General features: G+C 46.7%; 1 protein-coding gene across 1 annotated transcript in view; it reads left to right on the top strand.

Annotated features, from left to right (window-relative positions):
- Positions 1–21,158, top strand: part of SVOPL (SVOP like) — a 71,683-nt gene that overhangs the window by 4,264 nt on the left and 46,261 nt on the right. Inside the window, exons 3-8 of the mRNA XM_036247208.1 lie at positions 616–714; positions 4,266–4,337; positions 7,099–7,223; positions 10,721–10,784; positions 13,285–13,410; positions 14,388–14,516. Coding sequence (XP_036103101.1) covers positions 616–714; positions 4,266–4,337; positions 7,099–7,223; positions 10,721–10,784; positions 13,285–13,410; positions 14,388–14,516 — 615 coding nt within the window. The remainder of the gene's footprint in view (positions 1–615; positions 715–4,265; positions 4,338–7,098; positions 7,224–10,720; positions 10,785–13,284; positions 13,411–14,387; positions 14,517–21,158) is intronic.

The raw sequence follows: 21,158 nt of genomic DNA, 5'->3' as shown, positions 1-21,158 counted from the left end.
CTCTTTCTTTTTTTTAGAGATAGGAAGGGAGAGGGAGAGAGAGAAAAAAACATTGGTGCACAGGGCGGCACCCAACCAACTGAGCCACACCATCCAGGGTGATAATTAAACTTTCGAATGAAAGGAATATTTAGTAGCACATCTTATGCTAAGTTTGCTAAGTAGACATTCTTTCCTGATGATGAACTCATATTGTTTGTACTTGCTTCTAGCTTTCGTGAATCTTGCCTCCCATCCTAACTTCTTGAGAAAGAGACTGTTTTAAAAAATCCGTTTGCAAGGGGCATGTCCTAAGATTGGCATGATGAGTATGGAACACCAAAGCCAGGTCGATGTGTGGGTGGCGAGCCACTAGCTAAGTCACCGGCCTCCACACAACACCCTCAGTGTTACAGTGCAGACGCGCAAGTCCCCAACATCACAAGTGAATATGTGTCATAAATCTGGGGGCCATTTCAAAATGTTCAAGTAGTGCTCCGTGGGTACCCAGCAGGTGCTCCCTAAATGGGGGAGGGGAAGGAAGAGGTTAGTACTAGAAGGTTGATGGACAGGCGGACATGGGAGGAAGTGACGACAAGCTAGCACTTAGACATGGTGTTTTCCCTCCTTCTTCAGGTTGCCGAGGCCATGGAGATCATGTTAATAGCGGTTGTGTCTCCTGTCATCCGCTGTGAATGGCAGCTGAAGAACTGGCAGGTGGCATTAGTGACCACGGTGAGTGCCTGCTGCCTATGCTACCGATGAGCCAACTGAAGACAAGGGCTTCTTCTCCCCTCCCCCATCCACAGGCCCGAGGGCCAGAGGATGCCGCACCTCTTGGCTTTCAGAGCTCATGGGTTCGCCTGCCTGAACCAGCATCCGAGTCCTTTGTCCCCTTTTCTTTTTCCCTAGAGAGCACAACTTGGAACTGCTGATTTACCAGGTCCTAGCAAAAGCCCCACAGAGATAAACGTAAATCAGAGAAAGTAACTCTTAGAGAGAGAGGAAGGGAGAGGGAGAGAGAGATAGAAACATCAGTGAGAGAGAACATCGACTGGCCAACTCCTGCATGTCCCCCACTGGGAATTTGGCCCACAACCTGGGCATGTGCCCTGACCCGGCGACCTCTTGGTGCATGGGTTGGCGCTCAACCACTGAGCCACACCAGCTTGGCGAGAAAGTAACTCTTAAGCCATGGGTTAGTTATGCTTTCACTATTGACTGGTAATTGAGATCACTAAGAGGCTATTTAGTGGGACCATAGTGCCTTAACCAGTCACCAAATTGAATTGTTTGTGTTACACATTCAGCTTTTCTCGATGACCATATGAATAGCTTTATGGATTGCACTCCAAATTTTGCTGTAAAGTGGAATTAAGGCTAGTATCTATCATTTTTTTCACAACGCATTTATTAAGACCCAGTTAATTGCCAGCAGACGCTGTGGGCGCATATGCCTGCGTGTGTGCGTGTGGGTGTGGGTGTGTGTGCGTGTGTGCTGGAGGGAAAGCAAGCAGTTCCATGTTGCTTAAATAGACAGCGACGAGGAGAGGGCAGAGGGGCCACGGTTGCAGAGACAAGTGGGGGCAGAGCATCTCAGCGTCTGTGCATGGACTCCACTCTGCAGACCGTGGTAGGTCACTGAGCCCCAAGTTGGGCCAAAGTGCACAAACCCTCCAAGCAAAAAGTAGTTGACACAATATGCATGACAGTATTTCAAAATACTGTTTTGTATAACAAAAATCAATGTTACATACATGCATTATTGACTTCACAGACATTATGTATTTCTCGTGCAGAGATGTATTGATCGGCTGCCTCCTGCACGCCCCTCAACTGGGGATCAAGGCCGCAACCCAGGCACATGCCCTGACCGGGAATCAAACCCGGACCTCTCAGTCCATGGGACGATACTCAGTCCCCTGAGCCACACCGGCTGGGCTTTACTGTTATTTTAGAGTGTATTCCTTCTAAACATATTTTTTTAAGTTTGCTGTAAAACAGTACACGCGTCATGCTGGCTGCAGCCTCATCCAGCTTGTGTTCACCTTGTGCCTTGACTGCGTCACATTCCTGGTGCTGAACCTTGGGTTGTTGGTACAGGGACAGGCTGTGCAGGCTGGTAGCCCAGGAGCACAGAGTTGTGCCACGCAGCCGAGGGGTGTAGTAGCTCTGCCGTCTAGGTTGACGTGAGTGCACTCCGTGATGTTAGCATGATGACGAAACCACCTGCAAGGACTCTCCGAGTGTGTCCTCACTGCTAAGCATGCATGGCTGGAGACACTTCATTTCAGGGGAACCCAACTTTTGGCATTCACCAGCTGATATAATTTTTTTTTAATTGAATGGCTGACATTAAAATATATTTAGCCCTGGCCAGTTGGTTGAGCATCGTCCTGTGCACTGAAAAGTCACTGGTTCAGTTCCGGTCAGGGCACATGCCCAGGTTGTGGGCTCCATGCCCAGTCGAGAGGCAGCTGATTGATGCTTCTCTCTCACATCGATGTTTCTCGCTCTCCTTTCCTTTCTCTCTAAAATCAATAAAAACATCTTTTTTTTAATCCTCACCTGAGGACATTTTTCCATTTTTAGGTCAGGTAGAGAGAGAGGGAGAGAGAGAAACATTTACGTGAAAGGAACACATTGAGTGGCCGCCTCCCGCACGACCCCAACCAGGGCAAGGGACGAACAGCAACCGAGGCACGTGCCCTTGGCCAGAATCAAACCCGTGACTCAATGGTCCGCGGGCTGATGCTCTAACCACTGACCAAACCAGTCAGGGCTAAAAAACATCTTTTTAAAAAATAAAATTAAACACATGTATATTTGGCAAGTAAGGTCATTAGAAGAAGAAGAGAGGGAGGCAGAAAATCTTGCCATCAACAACCATCATCTTTAAAAAACAGAAGGGCATGTTATTACCAACAATCAGAAAGAAAATTATTCCAGAATGAAAAGCACCCTTCATATTCAATAAATTTTGATTCGTGCAGACTGTACCCCATTGTCATTGTGTTCGCCATTTTGCAGAGGACAGATTAGATTTCATCCTGGATAATGGACCGGCAGTTAGAAAACACTGGCTCCCCCCTCATTTCCATCCCGGAAAGGACGGTGCACAGGAGAAACACATGGCTTTTGTCGTTCAAGAATAAATATGCTGTGTTGTGTTTTACAATTCCCTGTGGAAGGCCTGCACCTGAGTCTTCCGTAGGAAACATGAGGACGAAGATACAGAGAAAAGCAAAGCAGTCAGCAGAGCCAAACAGCCCTTCTTCATTGAAATAGTGTCAGAACCCTGGTCGGTGTGGCTCGGGGATTAGAGCACCAGCCTGTGCTCCAAAGGTCGTGGCTTTGATTCCTGGACAAGGGCACGTACCTGGGTTGCAGGTTTGATCCTCAGCCCTGATGGGATGCATGCAGGAGCCAACTGGTCGATCTCTCTCACATCAGTGTTTCTCTCCCTGTCTTCCTCCCTCCCTCATTTCCACTGTCTCTCAAAATCAATGGAAAAATACCCTTGGGTGAGAATGAACAAAAAACAAACAAATGAAAAAAAGAAAGAAAAGAAAATGTTAGAAATGCCAGCTACCACCTTTCCTTTGATTATTCTGGAAGCAATTAGTCAGTGATCTTACTAGAAGGCAAAGCGGTGAAGCTTGGGGAAACTGAAGGCAGAGAAATAAGTCACCTAAAGGCATAGACGCTAGATTGCACTCAGGCTGAGTTGAAGTGCTGGTGTCATATCCAGGCTCTCGAGTTTGCTCACGGTGGGACAAGCCATTGTGAGAGCAAGTGAGGAAAAGAGAGAGATTTGGGTTGGAGTCAAGGAGTATTTCTAAACCAATGATTGGTTTTGGTGTTTGTTTGAACTTTACGTTTATCTGTAATAAGATCAAGGAGACTGCGTCTAGAAGTCTCAGCTTGTGTGTGGAAGGAGAACATGATGAACAGAGTTTCTGAAGTTATTAAAATGGAAATTCACAATTATGCATCTGAGTAGGGCCGATGCCCTCCTCTTGGATTGGAGCAGTTACCTGCTCTTCCCACCGGTTTCCACCTGGTGGCAGTGTTTCCAGGTGTGAAGTCACCCAAGGAGAAGCATCAGCCTGTAAGCCCTGAACTGTTCAGCGGGCGTCAGGGGAGATCTTTGTGAGCACTGGTTCTTCACCCCCACCTGTCTAGTCTAGACTGCCTGTCATTGAGATGGCTGGGTGCTAAATGCAATGAATCAACAGGTTATAACAACTCTGCTCACAGCATGCTTTTCCTCCCCCAACCTCCAGATGGTGTTTTTCGGCTACATGGTCTTCAGTATCCTCTTTGGCCTCCTGGCTGACAGATACGGCCGCTGGAAGGTAGGTTGGCCTTGAAGGAGGTTTGGAATATTCTCTTGTGGCGACGTCAGCACTGCTTCTCTTCAGGGGACATTTCTGTCAGCACCCAAGGTGGAAGGTGCAGAAGCATCCTCCTCTGATGGCACGCACCTGAACTCCAGGCCTGTCTTCTCCTCTCTCCTGGGGTGCCTGTCCCCGTACGCGGTCCCTGGAGTCCAGGGACGGAGCTGGTGGGTGTGCATAGTTAGAGCACCTTAGAATGTGTGAATTCACACGTAGAAACATAGCAGCCTCAGGTTAGTTAACCAAAACTGAGCCGCTCCTCAGTCACACAGCTACTGAGATGAAATATCTCGACCGATCTGTCTTCTGGTGACAAGCCGAGGTCTCTTCTCTCAGGTTTTCTCATGGGGAAGGCCGCTTGAAGCATCAACTCAAAGGGAGAAGCCCCAAAGGAAAACATTAACAGAACTGGTCGGTTGTATATTTTGAAGTACACAAAATAAATATCGTAGACTCTTATAATGTATATGAAAACACAAATGTCTCCGGGGCTGTCTCTATGGAGCTCGCCCGTGCCTTTCCCCACCCCCTGGCATCTTCCCTGCCCCTCTCTCCTAAGCCCCAAGGGCCCATCTTTTTCTCTGTAACTTGTTCCCTGAGCCCACGCAGCCCAGCTGGCTCACTTCTTCTACCTCTCTGACTTTCTAAATAAACTTTTCTTTGTATTTGGGAAAAAAACCACACACACACACACAAAACAACAACAAAATACCCCCCCCCCCCACACACACACACAAGTATCTCAAAAAAATGTAAAGAGCATAAACAGGCATTTACAAAAGAAGTACACATGGTTAAAAAGCCTTAAAGTCTGGCCAGTGTGGCTCAGTGGTTGAGCGTTGACCCATGCATCAAGAGATCATCGGTTCGATTCCTGGTCAGGGCACATGCCCAGGTGTGGGCCAAATCCCCAGTGGGGGACATGCAGGAGGTGGCCAATCGGTGTTCTCTCTCATCGGCATTTCTTATCTCTCCCTCTCCCTGTAAAATAAATAAATAACTTTTTTTAAAAAGAAGTCTTGAAAAGCATTCATTCACAGGAGTTATCAAAAGCAGAATTATGTAGTGTAGATGAAAAAAAACTGAATCTCTGTAAATTTAACATTTCTTAAAATATGTTTTTATTGATTTTTTAGAGAGAGAGAGAAACACCGATGTGAGAGAGAAACATCGATCAGCTACCTCCTGCACGCCCCCTACTGGGGGTTGAGCCTGCAACTGGGGCATGTGCCCTGACTGGGAATCAAACCAGGACCTCTCAGTCCATGGGAAAACACTCAGTCCACTGAGCCACACCAGCCTGATGTCACAGCTCATTTGAATAGAAAATGTGAAATCACTTCAACATTCAATAGTAGGGGAAAGGTTTATGCATTATATTTATATGTATTCTAGTACATCTTTCCAATGGAATATTTTACAACCATTAAAAATATGTTTTCTGGCCCTGGCTGGGTAGCTCAGTTAGGTTAGAGCATCGTCCCGATACACCAAGGTTGCGGGTTCAATTCCCGGTCAGGGCACATACAAGAATCAACCATGGAATATGCAAATAAGTGAAAGAATAAATCAATGTCTCTCTCTCTCGCCTTCTCTCTTCCTTCTCTAAAAATCAGTTTTAAAATATTTCCCCTTACAAACAGGGAAAATAGGACAAAATCACGTAAACAGTATTTTCTCTGGGTTGGAGAATCAAGGGTGATTTAAATATTTTTCTTTTTCTTTTTCCTCCTCCCTATTTTCTACTATGGACTTGTATTCTTACAATTAGAGAGAAGCAAACACCTTACTTTTTCTCCCTGCACCCATCCCAACACAATGCTTCCTGTGCCCTGACACCCCGTGAGCAGGAAGGACAGGTTTCTGCATTCTCGGCGCAGTTAGGGAAGTTCGAAGAATGGTCTAAACTCAGGATCGTGGATGGGCCTGGCCGGGTAGCTCAGTTGGTTAGAGCAGTGCCCCAGTATGCCAAGGTTGCAGGTTCAATCTCGTCAGGGCATGTACAGGAGTCAACCAATGAATACATCAATAAGTGGAACAAACAAATCAATGTTATTTTTTCTCTCTCTCTCTAAAATCAGTCAACACACACACACACACACACACACACATAAAAGAATTGTGTACGAAAAAAGGGCTGTAATAAATCTGACAAGTCCAGTGAACTAAAGTGACCTCACAGGGTGACCTGATCATAAATTCCTAACTGGGGGCAGTCACGCCGCAGGCCTGTCACTTCCGTAGACCAGCCCTGTTCACTGTTCTCGCGCATCTCATTTGAAATGCCAGAGTCCTCTTTCCTGGGCCCCTGCAGGCGGAGGCGGAGGCGGAGGCGGAGGCGGAGGCATAGCCATTCCCGTGAGCACAGAACTCCATGAACCTTGCTTTCTCTCACCTCCGTGCATCTTCCTTCGCTCCCTCCTTAGTTCCACGTGTCTGAAAGGAACCAAAGCTGTCGCTCCCCAGGGCCTCAAATAGACTCATACAAATCCTCTGCAGGTTGGGAAGTGCTGACATCCACAGAATGTCTGGCTTTCACAATAGAATGTCATGGATTGGATTGTTTGATAGTTATAGATCAGCGATCGCTGTGGGTCAGCCCCTCAGAGAAGCAGACACCTGGATGGAAATTAAAGATCACCTTCGGAAGAGAGGTTCCCCCCACCCCCGTCTTCTATGGCGGCAGGTCCCATTAATAACTTTCTTTTTGTTGCTTCAGATTTTGTTCATCTCGTTCCTGTGGGGAGCCTACTTCTCCTTGCTGACCTCTTTCTCTCCTTCATACATCTGGTTTGTCTTCCTGCGGACACTCGTGGGCTGTGGCGTGTCTGGCCATGCACAAGGGTAAAGACTTCACTTTGCAGACCCACGAGGGAGACGTGTGGACACCCCGCGCACTGACACAGACACTGTGCTTAATAGACTAATAGCGTCAATAAGTTGCAAAGTTATGGACTTCACTTGTGCTAATTATTTTTGAGATTTTTGTTTTTGTTTATAAGTGATGGCTGCTTATTTCTCTAGTTGTTATTGGCTCATCAAAATGATGTTTGCTGTTCAGGCTAGCAGACTGCTGGATTGAGCATGTGTTAACTTTTTTGCTCCTAAGGCTGCTCGTTATTTTTTAGATAGACATTATTTTGTTTGACTAGATACTGAACAAAAAGTGGTGTATGAGGTCGGCAACAAAAATGTCAACCCCAACGCAACCTATTCATTTCTTGAGAATTTGTTGGAAGAGTTTAGTTTGACCATAAGCGCCTGGAACACTTAGGAATAACAGTTTAAAGTGCCATCACTCTGTAATTTAAGGCTGTATCAAATGAATTTGCAAAGCAGGGTGCACTGTATTGAAAGATTCCCTTGGATGACTGTGCAGTATCAGATGTGTGGGTGTGAAGGGGTAATGCTAAATTTTCAGCAATTTGGGAGCCTCCCTTAAATGAACAGGGCCCCTCAGGCTATTCTCTCCGGGTGCCTTGGGACAAGTTCCCTTAGAATATATTAGGAGATGTCAAATCACCTAATTGTTACCTTAATGTGTTAGAGAAGGAACTGTTCTTCCCTGAGGCATGAGTTAAGCATCACTTGTACCTTGGAGCCCTGGAGGAATAGAATTAAGTAGAATTTTTAAACATCCCTCAGAGAGCAGCCTCAATAAATACACGCATTAAAACCCCTAAACGCTCACTAGTACCTGCAACAGAGAACAGTTAGAAAGCTGATGGAATATGAGTTTATTTGCCCTCCAAATTCACAGCATTAATACATACTTAACTAGACACCTGGGCTTGGACTCCCTGCTCTTAGTTGTATTTTAATTTCCCAAGCACATTTTAGAAAAGAGAAATCAGACTTGGGAAGACAGATTTCCAACATGCCTCTCGGCAGACGAGATAGGCTAACACCTCTTCGATAGTAAGAGATAACTGGGAACTAATAACTTGGATTACTGATAATAGGGGAATAGAAGTGCTCATGTACCACTGGGGATAAAAACGTAAACAGGAGAGCTGTTTCGAAGTTTCCTTCGGTGGATATTGGCTGTGTTAACCTAAAAATAAAAAGCTACAGTGACAGGCGCCCCATGCGTGTTTGAGCCTAGAGAAGAGGTACTTAGGAAGCCCGGATGCAGGCAGAAACCCAGCATTTCAGTAGGTGACAGCAACGGGGTACTGCTGAGCAAGGGGAGAGGACTAGTTACGTGACTAGCAGGAAGGACTTTCTACAGGTGCAGATAAGCGAACAGAGACTCATCCTGAAGAATGACGTTAATTTTCTGCTTTCCTGTTATCTTTGCGCACAGTTGGGAACACAGTAGAGCCCCAGCACGGCTGAGGGTCATTGGAACATTCCAGAGGTTTGTGGGGTCACACATGCAAGGTCGTTCCTGTGGGATGCAGCCCCAACTCCATTTTGAAGTGGCCTCGTTTATATTGTGTTTATGGCTGTAACAATTATAGCTTGATGCCTGGTTGTCTAGGGAAAACTCTTCTGTTTTCCTTTAACGCTTGCACTCGCCGTTTCTGGTGGTACTTCACTCTGACACTCGCTGTGCGGATAGTTCCCCCCCAGCGGGTCTCTGGCACCAGCTGGGATCCCTGCAGTTCATCCGACCCTGACCAGAGTTCGTGCAGGTCCCACAGGTTGAAGGTCCTCTCTCACAGGCTGCCCCGCTTCACACCCACGTGCAAGAAGTCGGTCCTCACCTTCCCACAACTTCTGTCTGTCCGGGCTCCACATCGAAGTTCCCACAAACCTCTTCTCGGGTTCCAGGATTTGCTCGAGCGGCTGACTGAACCCAGGAAAACAGTTTACTTAAGGATTATTTTGCAATAAATAATCCTTATTGCAAAAGGATTATTTATAACAAAGGATATATCAGAGGATACACGTGAGCAGCCAGATGAAGATATATATACACAGGGCCAGGTGCAGAAGGGTCCTGAGCCTGGGAGCTCTATCCCTGTGGCATTGGGGTGCGCCACCCTCCCCCACACAGTGCTCACCAACCTGAAGGTCTTTGGATGCCACACTTTAGAGACTTTTATGGAGGTGTCGCCATGTAGACATGATTGATTGCTACCCACTTCCCAGCCCCTCTGCTCTCTCTGGAGGGTGGGGGAGGCCTGAGTGCTCCCCGTTTCTCATCATGGCTTAGTCTTTCCAGTGACTAGCCCCCATGAGGGAGCCCACGAGAGTTACCTCGTTAGGACGAAAGATGGTCCTATAAAGGCAGGAAGGTTAGCATAGGGGACGAAGGCCTCGGGCTCTGCCCCTCCCCCATCTTGGCTGGAACATCACAGATTCGACCTTCACTGACCATCTGTTCCCCGCTGCCCCTCCCCGGTGCCCTGCAGCTGGGATGGCCACAAAGGTCGCTATCTGGAGAGGAGACAGGAGGACCAGCCCCTAGCTGTCACTCCACCAGCATCAAAAGCCGAGGACTACCCGCTCTGCCCCTTTTTTGTTAATCCTCACCCAAGGAAACTTTTTTCCATTGAATTTTAGGGAGAGTGAAGGAGAGGGAGGGGGAGAGAGAGAAACCGATGTGAGAGAGACATTGGTTGGTTGCCTCCCTCCAGTGCCCGGACTGGGGCTGAAGATCAAACCTGCAACCCAGGTGCGTGCCCTTGACCGGGAATGGAAAACAAGTCCCTTTGGTGTGTGAGCCACACCAGCCAGGGCCCCTTGCCCACTTTTATCAAAAACCTGCCACCTAGCCCGGCCGGTGTGGCTCAGTGGATTGAGCGTTGTCCCGTGGACTGAGAGGTCTCAGTTTGATTCCTGGTCAGCGCACAAGCCCGGGTTGCGGACTCATCCCCAGTAGGGGGTGCAGGAGGCGGCTGATGGACGTTTCTCTCTCACGTGGATGTTTCTCTGTCTTTCTCCCGTCCTCTCTCTCTCTGTCAAAAAAATCAATAAAAAAAAACAACAACAAGCAAACCAAAAACCCTGCCACCCAGACACCACCAGCACGTCGCGTTCTCTGCGGTCGCCCCCTCTCACTTCTCAAGTGTGTACTATCACTTATAAACGTACTGTGCTTTGCTAACACATCTTCCTGTCACGCTCTCGAATTCCTTCCTGCTCGCTGACAGGACCTAGATCGGGTGAGGCCTCCCCGAGTGCCACCCAGGAAATTCCAGGGGTTTTAAGGGCTTGGTATCAGGAGACCAGAGTCACAGACCAGGGCAGAGAGCTCCATACATCTTTCTTGCCGTTTCATAACGTCCACCTTTTCCGATTCTTTCTCTCTGTGACGAGAGAAATTATGACTGTTCAAATAAATTCCATGGCTTTATAAAAACCAAATTCTGTTTTCTCCCCTCCCCGTTTAGGATCATCATAAAGACTGAATTTCTGCCAACGAAATACCGAGGCTACATGCTCCCCTTGTCTCAGGTAAGGAAGGCGAAATAGGCCTCCTACCGCGTCTTCTGACCCCAGAGAAGGTGAGGTGCTCGCTTTTCCTTCTGGCCGGTGGACTCCTCTGAGCAGCACACTGCCGACTGCTCAGGACCAACCAAGGGGCGTTAGGGACCAAGGAGCAGAGGTCCCGCTCCCAGGTCTTCTGAGCCTGGTCCTCATCAGCCACCAGCAGCATCTGGAGCACAGCGACCCCTCCCTCAGTAACCAGGAAACACTCCGTGGCTGATCTCACTGGAGTGACAGGGCCCAGGAGGCACCTGGGAGGAACTGTCTCTATGGAGGGAGGTGGGGCGTCTCACCTCCCTTCCGAGGATGCTAGTGTCTGCAAGTCGGTACTTGGTCCATGCCTGTGGGAACGTGTCATACTGCCACCTCCCTGGTGAGCCATTTGTCCAGGCGAGAGATTGGGAAGCTCTTCAGCCCTCCTCAGACCCTGCTGGCCACCGGTGAGAGAGAGGTTTTGCATCCAGAAGCTCCGTCCGTCTAGGTGTCCTTTGATGCCCTCATCATCCGAAAGTGCTGACCTTCTGAGGTCCCAGAAAAAGACAACCCTTCCCACTGAGGCATTATAGATTTGGCAATAAGTAAAGTAGTAGGATATTGCGTGTAAATTTATTTTTAATTTTTCTGACACTAAATTTAGGCAACAACAAAAAAAGTAGAACCTAACAAATACTGAAGAAGTCTTTCCATGCCTCCCGGCGTTCTTCCTCTGATCTTCATTGAGATGGACACGCGCACTTTTAGTACTTAGGGTTGGATGTTACGTTTAACATTATTTAGTTGGTACAGTCCTGCTCAAGGTCATCTGTGGACGTTTTCTCTTGCACCAGCCGCAGGATTCCTGGTTGTGTGTTCTCCTTGCTTGTCTTATTTTCCAGGTCTTCTTGGGTCGTCTAATTCACTCCAATGTTTGTAGCTATCTGTGTGTGTGCCACCCCCAAAATCTGTATCCACAAGCAAGGGCACCTCCTGAAACTTCCGACCAGGTGGCAGTTACCTGATAGAGAGCAACTTGGATGTCCTACAGGTTCCTCAAACACAACATTCATAGAACCAAACTCTTCATCTTCCCCTGAAGATGTGTTTGCTGTCAGTCAGTAGCATACTGTCCCTTCAGTCATCTGAGCCACAGACTGAAGAATCGTCCTAGACCCCTCCCCTGCCCTCACTCCCATCCAACCCATTACCAAGCCCCACGGACTCATCCTCTACAACGGACCCTCAACAGCAGTGTCCATCCGTCTGTCCCCTTCACCTCCAGAATGCGAGCCATATCCTTAAGTTAAACATTTTTTTTTTTTTTTGGTCATTTCACTACTAAAATCCTTTTCGGTGCTCATCGCGTTGCCTGGTCTACCGCAGGGCTTTGCTATTGACCTTGTTGTCCGTGACCTTCTCAGAAAGGTCGGCCCTGCTCGCTCAGCTCACTCTGCATCACGTTGCTCTCTTCTGCAGCTCGGTCACTGCCTGAAGTAGTCTCGTTTGTAATAGAATTCTTGGCACTGAAATAGTCACCCCGAAGTAGTCCCCCAAAGGATCTTTTCCAATATTATCCTCTCCGCATCTCTGGGAGGTGGAGTGGAGCTATCGTTTGTTCTCCGTGTTCGGAGGGAAGAGGTGCAGGCCAAACACTCAGAACTGTTCTGACTCCCAGCCAATGGGGCCTGGTCGTAAGGGCTGCCACGTTATTTGGTCATATAAAGTGATCTCCAAGTTACATTTTGAGTGTGAAAAGCATCACGTGTATTATGTTGCCATGTGCGGGAAAGAGAAGAACGTAATACCGTCTTCTTATTAGCTCGTACATGTTCAGAGCAGCGTCAGAGGACGCGAGACACCGAGGACGGCTTTACCTGAGAAGTGAAACTGGACGGCAGGGCAGGAGGAGAAGTTCTCTCCACAGTGTTCTCCTTTGTACCTTGAGTTATGAACCAGTGATTTATTTATTCAAGAGGGGGAAAAGTCAGCATCTGGGGTCCCAGGTTTTTATTTTAGTTTATTTTTTTATCCTCACCCGAGGACATTTTTCCATTTTTTGTTCAGGTAGAGTGGGAGGGAGAGTGAGAGAAACATCAACGTGAAAGGGACACATGGAGTGGTTGCCACCCGCATGGCCCTAGGGCCGGGGACAAACTGCAGCTGAGGTACATGCCCTTAGCGGAACCGAACCCGGGTCTCTCTGGACCGCAGGCCGAGGCTCTAACCGCTGAGCCAAACAGGCCAGGGCGGGTCCCAGGTTGGTGATACTGTTGACCTTCTGCCTAGCTGAGTCTCCACCGGCAGACAAGCAGACAAAGCCTGGGAAGTGGTCACTTTCCCCATTCATCCCGGTCCTGATAGAACCCAAACCCCGGCTCCGCAGTCCAAGACCCTCTGCCTCCCTCTTGCGGTGGTAAAATGCAGGGTGAGCAGCTCCTGAGAGGCAGTGTGGAGCCGTGTGACGGGGATGTCATCTCCCATCCCTGCCCAGGTTTTCTGGCTTGCTGGGTCCCTGCTCATCATCGGCCTGGCCTCCGTGGTCATCCCCACCATCGGGTGGCGCTGGCTCATCCGCATCGCCTCCATTCCTGGCATCATCCTCATCTTGGTCTTCAAGGTGAGGAAGCCTGGCTCCCTGGTCCTTCCCTCCCGCTGCCCAGTGGCCGTCTGCCCCATGTCTCCCCTTTCCTTTATGTAAGTGTCCATCTCAGTCACGGGTGTGCAAGGCCCGTCTGAAGGTGTGAACACGCAGAATTAGAGGGAGAGCAGGTAGGCTGGGTGGCGGGGGTGAGGGGTGCGGGGAGGCTGGGAACACAGGCCTGTGCCCAGTGTAGGAAGGGCCTCGCAGGCCAGGGCAATGGAGGGAGATGGGTTGTGTGCTGGGAAGCTGGCATCGGGATACCTGGAGCCTGGGCAGGAGAGGGCAGAAAAGCAGTTAGAAAGTGTCAGGGTAATGCAGGTGGGAGATGAGGAGAACCTGAGCGCCCACTGGCCGCGGGAATGGGGGGCGGGCGCTGCTGGGGGAGGAGGGTGTGAGGCCCCGGGGCAGGGAGCAGCCCAGGCTGGCTCTCCAGGCCCCGCCTCAGTGGAGGCCTGTACTGTTGGCCGAGTGGTGTTCAAACTGTGCAACAGTCCTGGGGTAAGGGCCTCTATGCCCAGGACGGATCGCCCACCTCCGGGTGCTGCAGGCGCCGGGCATGGTCACCTGCAGGCTGTCGCATTGTGGGGAGATCCTGATTCTGCTGAGGACTGGGGTGGCAGCCGTGGAGGGGCACTGGGGGTCTCGGGGACATTTACTACTGGAGGAGGAAGTTCGTTGTATTAACAAGTATGTTGAACCAAATTGGTCTGAAGCTGAGTATCAGCCCGCTGCCATCCAAGCGGAGACTGTAAGGAACAGGCGACCTTCGTGGTTCCCACCCCTCATCCCCCCGGAATGCAGGCGCGAGCGGGCTGCAGCGTGCGCCTCAGGCTTGGGCTCCCTTCCCGGGGCTGGGAACCGGGCTGGGAACCGGCCGTGTAGTCAGCATACGGATTGGTAAGAGCCCTGACCCTGGGGCCAAGCAGCCACAACTGTTTGTCACCTGTGTCCAGTTCATTCCCGAATCTGCTCGGTTCAATGTCTCCACCGGGAACACCCAGGCTGCCCTGGCGACGCTGCAACACATCGCCAAGATGAACCGCTCGGTCATGCCGGAGGGGAAGCTGGTGGAGCCCATCCTGGTGAGTGCCCAGAAGGGAGGTCTCCCCACCACCTGGACCACCTGGACATCCCCTTGGTGGGGCCTGGCTGAGGGAAGGGGCCTTAGCTCTCCAGTCCTGCCCCTGGAGGGACCAGAGCCAAGAGCAGAGTAGGTGGGACTAGATCCAGCTCCACCAGGGAGTCTGGTCAGTTACCGGCCTTCACTTTCCTCATCAATACAATGGGCGTAATAACACCTACCTTGCGGAGCTGGTCACAGGATTGGCATCCTTGTTCATAGGTGAGAGATTGTTTTATAATTTAATTTTCTTATGCTGGCCTTGTCTTCTTTTGATATAAAAGTTATAAACCTCATTAAACTATTAAAAAAAAAAAAGCAAAATTTGGCACTTAAATTCTAATGGTTCCAGGACTCTCAGGGAAACCTGCATTGGTTTCCACACCAGCCCAGACACCCACCTTCCCGCCATTTCTACAGTAGTGTCTACAACACAGGAATGAACCTCTGAATGTTTGCTAAGACTTGCCTGTAAATTTACGTCTAATATTTATTTATTTTGAGGTGAGTGGTGGGGGGAAGTTAGGGGGTGTTAGAAGGAGGAGTTTTAAAAACTATTTTAAATTTACATAAGAGTTAGAGTCTTCTTATGTTTAATACTTTTAATGGAGTCAATTTGGGTAATCCATATATTTTAGAAAATTGATTCATCTAGGTTTTCAAATGAATTGATATAAATTGTTTCTAGTGTTCTCTTGTGAGTTTCAAAAAATGTGTGAGATTTTTTTTTTCCCCTCTTTTTTTAGAGAGAGAGTGGAAGAGAGAGAAGGGGATAGGGAGAGAGAAAGAGGAACATCGATGTGAGAAAGACACATCGACTGGTTGTCTCTCGAATGACCCCAGGGCCAGGGATAGAACCTGCAGCCCTTTGGTACACGGGCTGACGCTCCAACCACTGAGCCAGGGCAGATTTTTTTCATATTTTAATATCATGTATTTGTGCCTTTTTTTCTTGGTCTGTCTCTTTTATTAAACTTCAAAGAACAATATTGTTTTTTTTATTGTGTTCTCTATTGATTTTTTTGGTGGTTTCATTAACTTCTCTTTATTTTGTTTTCTTCCTTGGCTTTATATGTTCTCCTAACCTCTGGCTTCTTGAGTTCAGTACTCAGCTTATTTATTTTCAGTCCTTTTTAATTTTAATAAGTCATTTAGCTGCATTCAGCACGTGTTGTTACAGAGTAACTTTATTTTTATTTCTATGTTGTATCTGTTTTGAGTTTCTCTTTCACCAATGAATTATCTGTTAATTTTTTTTATTCTTTGTTTCTAATTTAATTGCATTTTTTTTTGGTCAGAGAATGTTATCATTTGGGATTTATTGAGACTTTCCTTTTGTTCTCTACATAGTGATTTTTTATTCATGTTCCATGTGTGCTTAAAAAGAATGTGTTCTTAAATCAATTTTTAAAAATCCCGAGGTACTATTCGAAGAGTAGATATTAATAGGTATTAGTCTACTGTCTATTATTACTAAGGCAAAGAGCTAACGCCCACCTTAGGGAAGGGGATGGGCCAGGGTAGAACCCAGACTTAGTGTAGGAAGAGATGGCTGACCTTTTATTCGCTTATTCTACAAATATTTATGAAAACCTATTATGTGGTAGGCATTATGCTAGCACTTGGGATGTAAGTAAACAAAATAAATGTCTTTCTTGTCCCTAACAGAAAAAGACATTGTTTCTCATGCAGTATACATATATTGTTATATATTGTTAATTGTATTATATAAATATATGATACTTGGTCTAGAGTTTGCTTAACAGTTTCTCAGTAATATGATGCCTTTGTTCATTTCTGCTTATAGGTGAGACATATACTTTGTATATTTTGAGGCTATATTGTTGCATCCTCGGATATGATTGACTTATTCTATATGTGGATGAATCTTATTATGTCTTTATCCCGATATTGCTTCAGGCCTTAGATTCTGTTTTCTCCCATAATAACATCCAAACTGGCTTTGGTTGGTATTTTCCAGGCATATCTTTTTCCAGCCCTTTATGATAACTGATGCTTATTTTTTTCCATTCAATCTGATATTGTGCTGTTACTAATGAGTTCAGTCCATTTACATCTATTGTGATTACTGACATATTTGGACTTACGTCTGTCATTTTGTTTTACATTTCCTCTTAACCATGTCTTTCCTTTTTTGCTTTATTTCTCTTTTCTCCTTCTGTTGGATTAATTCAGTTTGCACTCCCCCTCCCCCTCCATATTTCCTTCTGCTGGCTTGGAATTTATGTACCCCATTCCTTTTATCATATAGGGAGCCCTTAACAATCGAAAAAGTACACCTAGATTGTCTAATGTGGTTTGGTACTCTAGCTGCCTTCTGATCAGTTAAAAGAGGCTAAATCGGGTCTGCTGCAGTGTCATCTTCCAAATCACTTTTGTCTAGTATTTCAGTGTCACGATGTTTGCAAGTTTTCCTAAATTAGACATTTCTTTTTGAGTTTTAAATCTTTTTTAATAACTTTTCAAGTGTTTCTTTGTTTACACCTACATGATATAGGAAGAAGAAGAACATTCTAAGGAGAAACAAGTTAGAAAGTTTAAATATGAATATTGAACTTGAGAACAATTCAAGAAAACATGTTCATACCACTCTCGGCCATGGACAGACCAGGACCTGAGGTTATTTTATTACACAGATAAACCAGTGCCATTTACTAACAAGTCAGTTCACAATACCTTCTCCCCTGCATCAGAGACCGCCGAGTCGGCTCCCACACCCTGGGTCCCGGGATCCACATCCCAACAGCCTCTTCCTCCTGTCCCTTCTGTGACTGGTGCTGAAAGCACGCCGTTGAGACAGAAACAAAAAGGACATCATCACACAACAGCCAGTGGACTGGGCTCTTTTATACACAGCTGACACATATTTCCAAATAGCAAACACCATAAAAATCACATGTACTGAATACTCTTGTAGGAGGTGCTAACACAGAGCAGAGCAACGCAGAGACCCTGCCCTCAGGGAGCTTACACACTAATAGAGACCGAACTGACAAATGGCATCAATTGTCATCCATCTTTTCATTTTGCTTCTTTTCTTGCAGAGAGGTGTTCATGTGATGGTGGTGATACTGAGAAGGTAGATTCTCCATCTTACTTTCACTTAATAGGAAAAAGCTGCAGGCAGCAGGCGATCCCGGCGGGTCACAGCTGGGCACATCTGTCAAGGCAGAGTCTTCATATCCTTCCTCGGACGAGTGGCAGGCATCACCCTTCTGGGAGGCCTTCACTGCAACTCGTAGGCTCTCGGCTTCTTGCAGTGCAGCTGCAAGTAATGAGGCTGCCTGGGGAGGCTCTCCGGGGTCAGGTTTAATGAGGAGGTGGGGCTCCAGATGGACATCCTCAAATCCACTCAGTTCTCCAAGTTCAGCATAGATATGCAGCTTCTCCTCCAAATATGTACAAACTTGTTGGTCTTGATTGCAGAGTATTTCTTGACAGTGCTGGGTTTGGCCACTCTTGCTTCAGCTTTCCGCCGCTCTTCGTCAGATTCACTGGTCCTCCCCCTTCCTCTGGGCAACTCTCGACAGCCTGCTGGGTCCGTCTCATCCGGTCATTTCGTTCCTCCTTGGAATTGGTGTGACTCTCACACATCTCAGGGCCAGCAGAAGCAGCACTGATCAGAAACATTCCTCTCTCCTCATTAGCAACTTCTCCAGCAATAAGCTTCTGAAGGGAAATAACGGATGGCATCTGATCAACAGCTGCAAACACATCTGGTCTTTTTCTTGTAAAAAAAGCAGCACATCAGTTAGAAGTAGAGCTAGGATATCTTTGAAACGGCCAGTAGCAGTTTTCCAAATAAACAAGGCCGTCATATAACAGAGTCCTCTCTCTGCTTATCAGTGCCTGCTTCCTGAACACATGGCCGTTTTCGAGCTTTGTATACGTTTTGTTCTCGATCTTACTTAGGATCTCAAGCCACTTTTGGTTTTTCTCATAGTCGCTGACTTTTCAATCCACTGCTGCAATCATGTCTTTAATTAAGCAAAGAGCTTTGCATAAGTCTTTATGTTCTTCCGTGTTTTCCCTTGTGTACTGCAATATCGTCTCCACTCAGACGGGGCACTTTGTGATGCGCTGAGTGACTAGAGGCTGGAATTCCTCGGCGTCGAGCCAAAAGATTACTAATTCGGAGCAGTCTCGATGTGGCTGCTTCTTTAATTCCTCTTTAATTGCGTAGTTGTAGGACTTCCATTCAGCTTGTTTTCAGGTGGTTTTGAAGGATGGTTGTTCTGTAGTTTAGTTGTAACTTTGATGTGGTTGTGGGAGGAGGACGCGATACCGCGTTTACCTACCCGCCACCTTGCCCGGAAGTCTGGACATTTTTTTTTAAGCCACTGTTTAGATTTATTAATGTTTTTACTGTCTTTCTCATTGGTTTCTAACTTATTTTTTACAGCAACGTTCTTGTGTCGCTCTCCTTTCTATTGGGTTAATTTGGCTTCATACTTGATGTTTAGACATTGGGTCTGTCTGGATTTAACAGGATACAAGAAACACGGTTCAGGGATTTCCAAGTGTTGGCGGAGTGAATGGAAGCTACACAGACTGTCTCCCAGGACCAAATTGGAATTAATACTAAAGTAAAGACAAATCGTCGGGAAAAAGCAACAGAAAAGGAGCTTGCGAGGACCATATAACCAGGGACACTGACTTGATCCTGGTAGGATTGGGGAGACATGAGATGGGGCTGGGAGCCCATAGACAGCAGCAGTCTGAGCTGTGAGCAGCGCCCTCGGGTTACACTCCCAGGTGGCCCCACAGTGCAGAGCTGGGACAGACGCTAAGATAGCCACAGCCACTCACCTTGGGCTCCGGCAGAGGAAGGGCGGGCTAGACGGGAACTGTGTGGGGACACTCGGGATTTGGAGGGCGCTCAGAGCTTTTGCTGAGTTGCGGCAACACAGGATGGTGGTCATCTTACTACTTCCCAGGGTTCTGGGGAGATTCAACCCCACCCTATGGGCCATTGAAATGCAAATTGAGGCTCATTAACAACCAGCATCTGCCCCACCATTAGGAAATCCCTTTACACTGAGCATCTGAGGGAGTTTTTCATTCAACTGAGAATCTAAGGGTCTTCAAGTAACAGCTGATAGCCTCCAGGCAAAAAGCTAGAGGATAACTAAACCATTCCTGGGCTAGCAACTCTGCCCAGGATAGTAAGACTTGACAGTGGTGTTTACTGTGGGTCCTTCTCCCTTGTTCATCCAAAACCAGAAGAGGAAGCCACAAACAGCAGAACGTCAACACCCACAGGGAAAATTTGGCAGGCTCCAAAGCCCACTGTGATAGCCAAAATGGTGAAACAAAGAAACAAATGCCAAATGAAAGAACAAGAGACCTCTACCAAAAATGAGATAAATGAGGAATAGTTAAGGAAGTTAACAGAGCTAGAATCAGAGCCATGATGTTGAGGAAGCTCAACAGCATGACTAAGGACATCAACACCATGAGTAAAGACATAGAAATGTTGAAAATCAACCAATTGGAAATTAAAAACCACCAAGAAGAAATGAAGACTGACATATCAGAAATAAAGAGCATATTGGAAGGTCTAAACAGCAGAGTAAAGGAAACTGAGGACCGGATCAGTGAATTAGAAGACAGGGTAGAAAAAATCAACCAATCAGAAAACCAAAAGGAAAAAACAATTAAAAAACAGGAAGACATCTTAAGAGAACTGTGGGACAACTGGAAACCTAATAATATTCGCATCATAGGAATCCCCAAAGAAGAAGAAAATGAGCAAGAGCTAGAGAATATATTTGAAGAAATAGTAACAGAAAACTTCCCTAATTTGGTGAAGGAAGAAGGCATTCAAGTTCAAGAAGCACAGAGAGCCCAAGTAAGAAGAACCCAAACAGGTCCACACCAAGACACATAGTTTTAAAAATGCCAAAAATTAAAGACAATGAGAGAATCCTAAAGGCAGCAAGAGATAAGCAACAGGTTACTTACAAAGGAACCCCCATAAGGCTTTCAACAGAAACACTGCAGGCCAGAAGGGAATGGCATGAAGTAATCAAGGTCATGAAAAACAAGGATCTGAATCCAAGACTACTCTACCCAGCAAGGCTATCATTTGAAATAGAAGGTCAAATAAAGAGCTTCCCAGACAAAAAAGGCTAAGGGAAAACATTAGCACCAAACCAGCACTGCAAGAAATGTTAAAAGGACTGCTATAATTAGTAGAAGAAATAGGAAGAAAAATATATCCACACTAAACAAAAATGGCAATAAATAAGTACATATCAATAATCACCTTAACTGTAAATGGATTGAATGCTCCTATAAAAAAAGACAGTGTAGCTGATTGTATAAGAAAGCATGACTCATCTATATGTTGTTTACAAGAGATGGACCTCACAACAAAAGAATCACATAGGTTGAAAGTGAAGGGATGGAAAAAAAATCTTCCAAGGAAACGGAAAACAAAAAAAAGCTGGAGTAGTAATACTCATATCTGATAAAGTAGATTTCAAAATGAAGACCATAACTAGAGACAAAGAAGGTCACTACATAATATTGAAAGGATCTATCCAACAGGAAGATATAACCTTGATAAACATATATGCAC

The sequence above is a fragment of the Molossus molossus genome, unplaced genomic scaffold (assembly GCF_014108415.1).
Source record: "Molossus molossus isolate mMolMol1 unplaced genomic scaffold, mMolMol1.p scaffold_m16_p_7, whole genome shotgun sequence".
Classification (NCBI taxonomy): Eukaryota; Metazoa; Chordata; class Mammalia; order Chiroptera; family Molossidae; genus Molossus; species Molossus molossus.
This window is presented reverse-complemented; position numbering and strand designations above follow the sequence as displayed.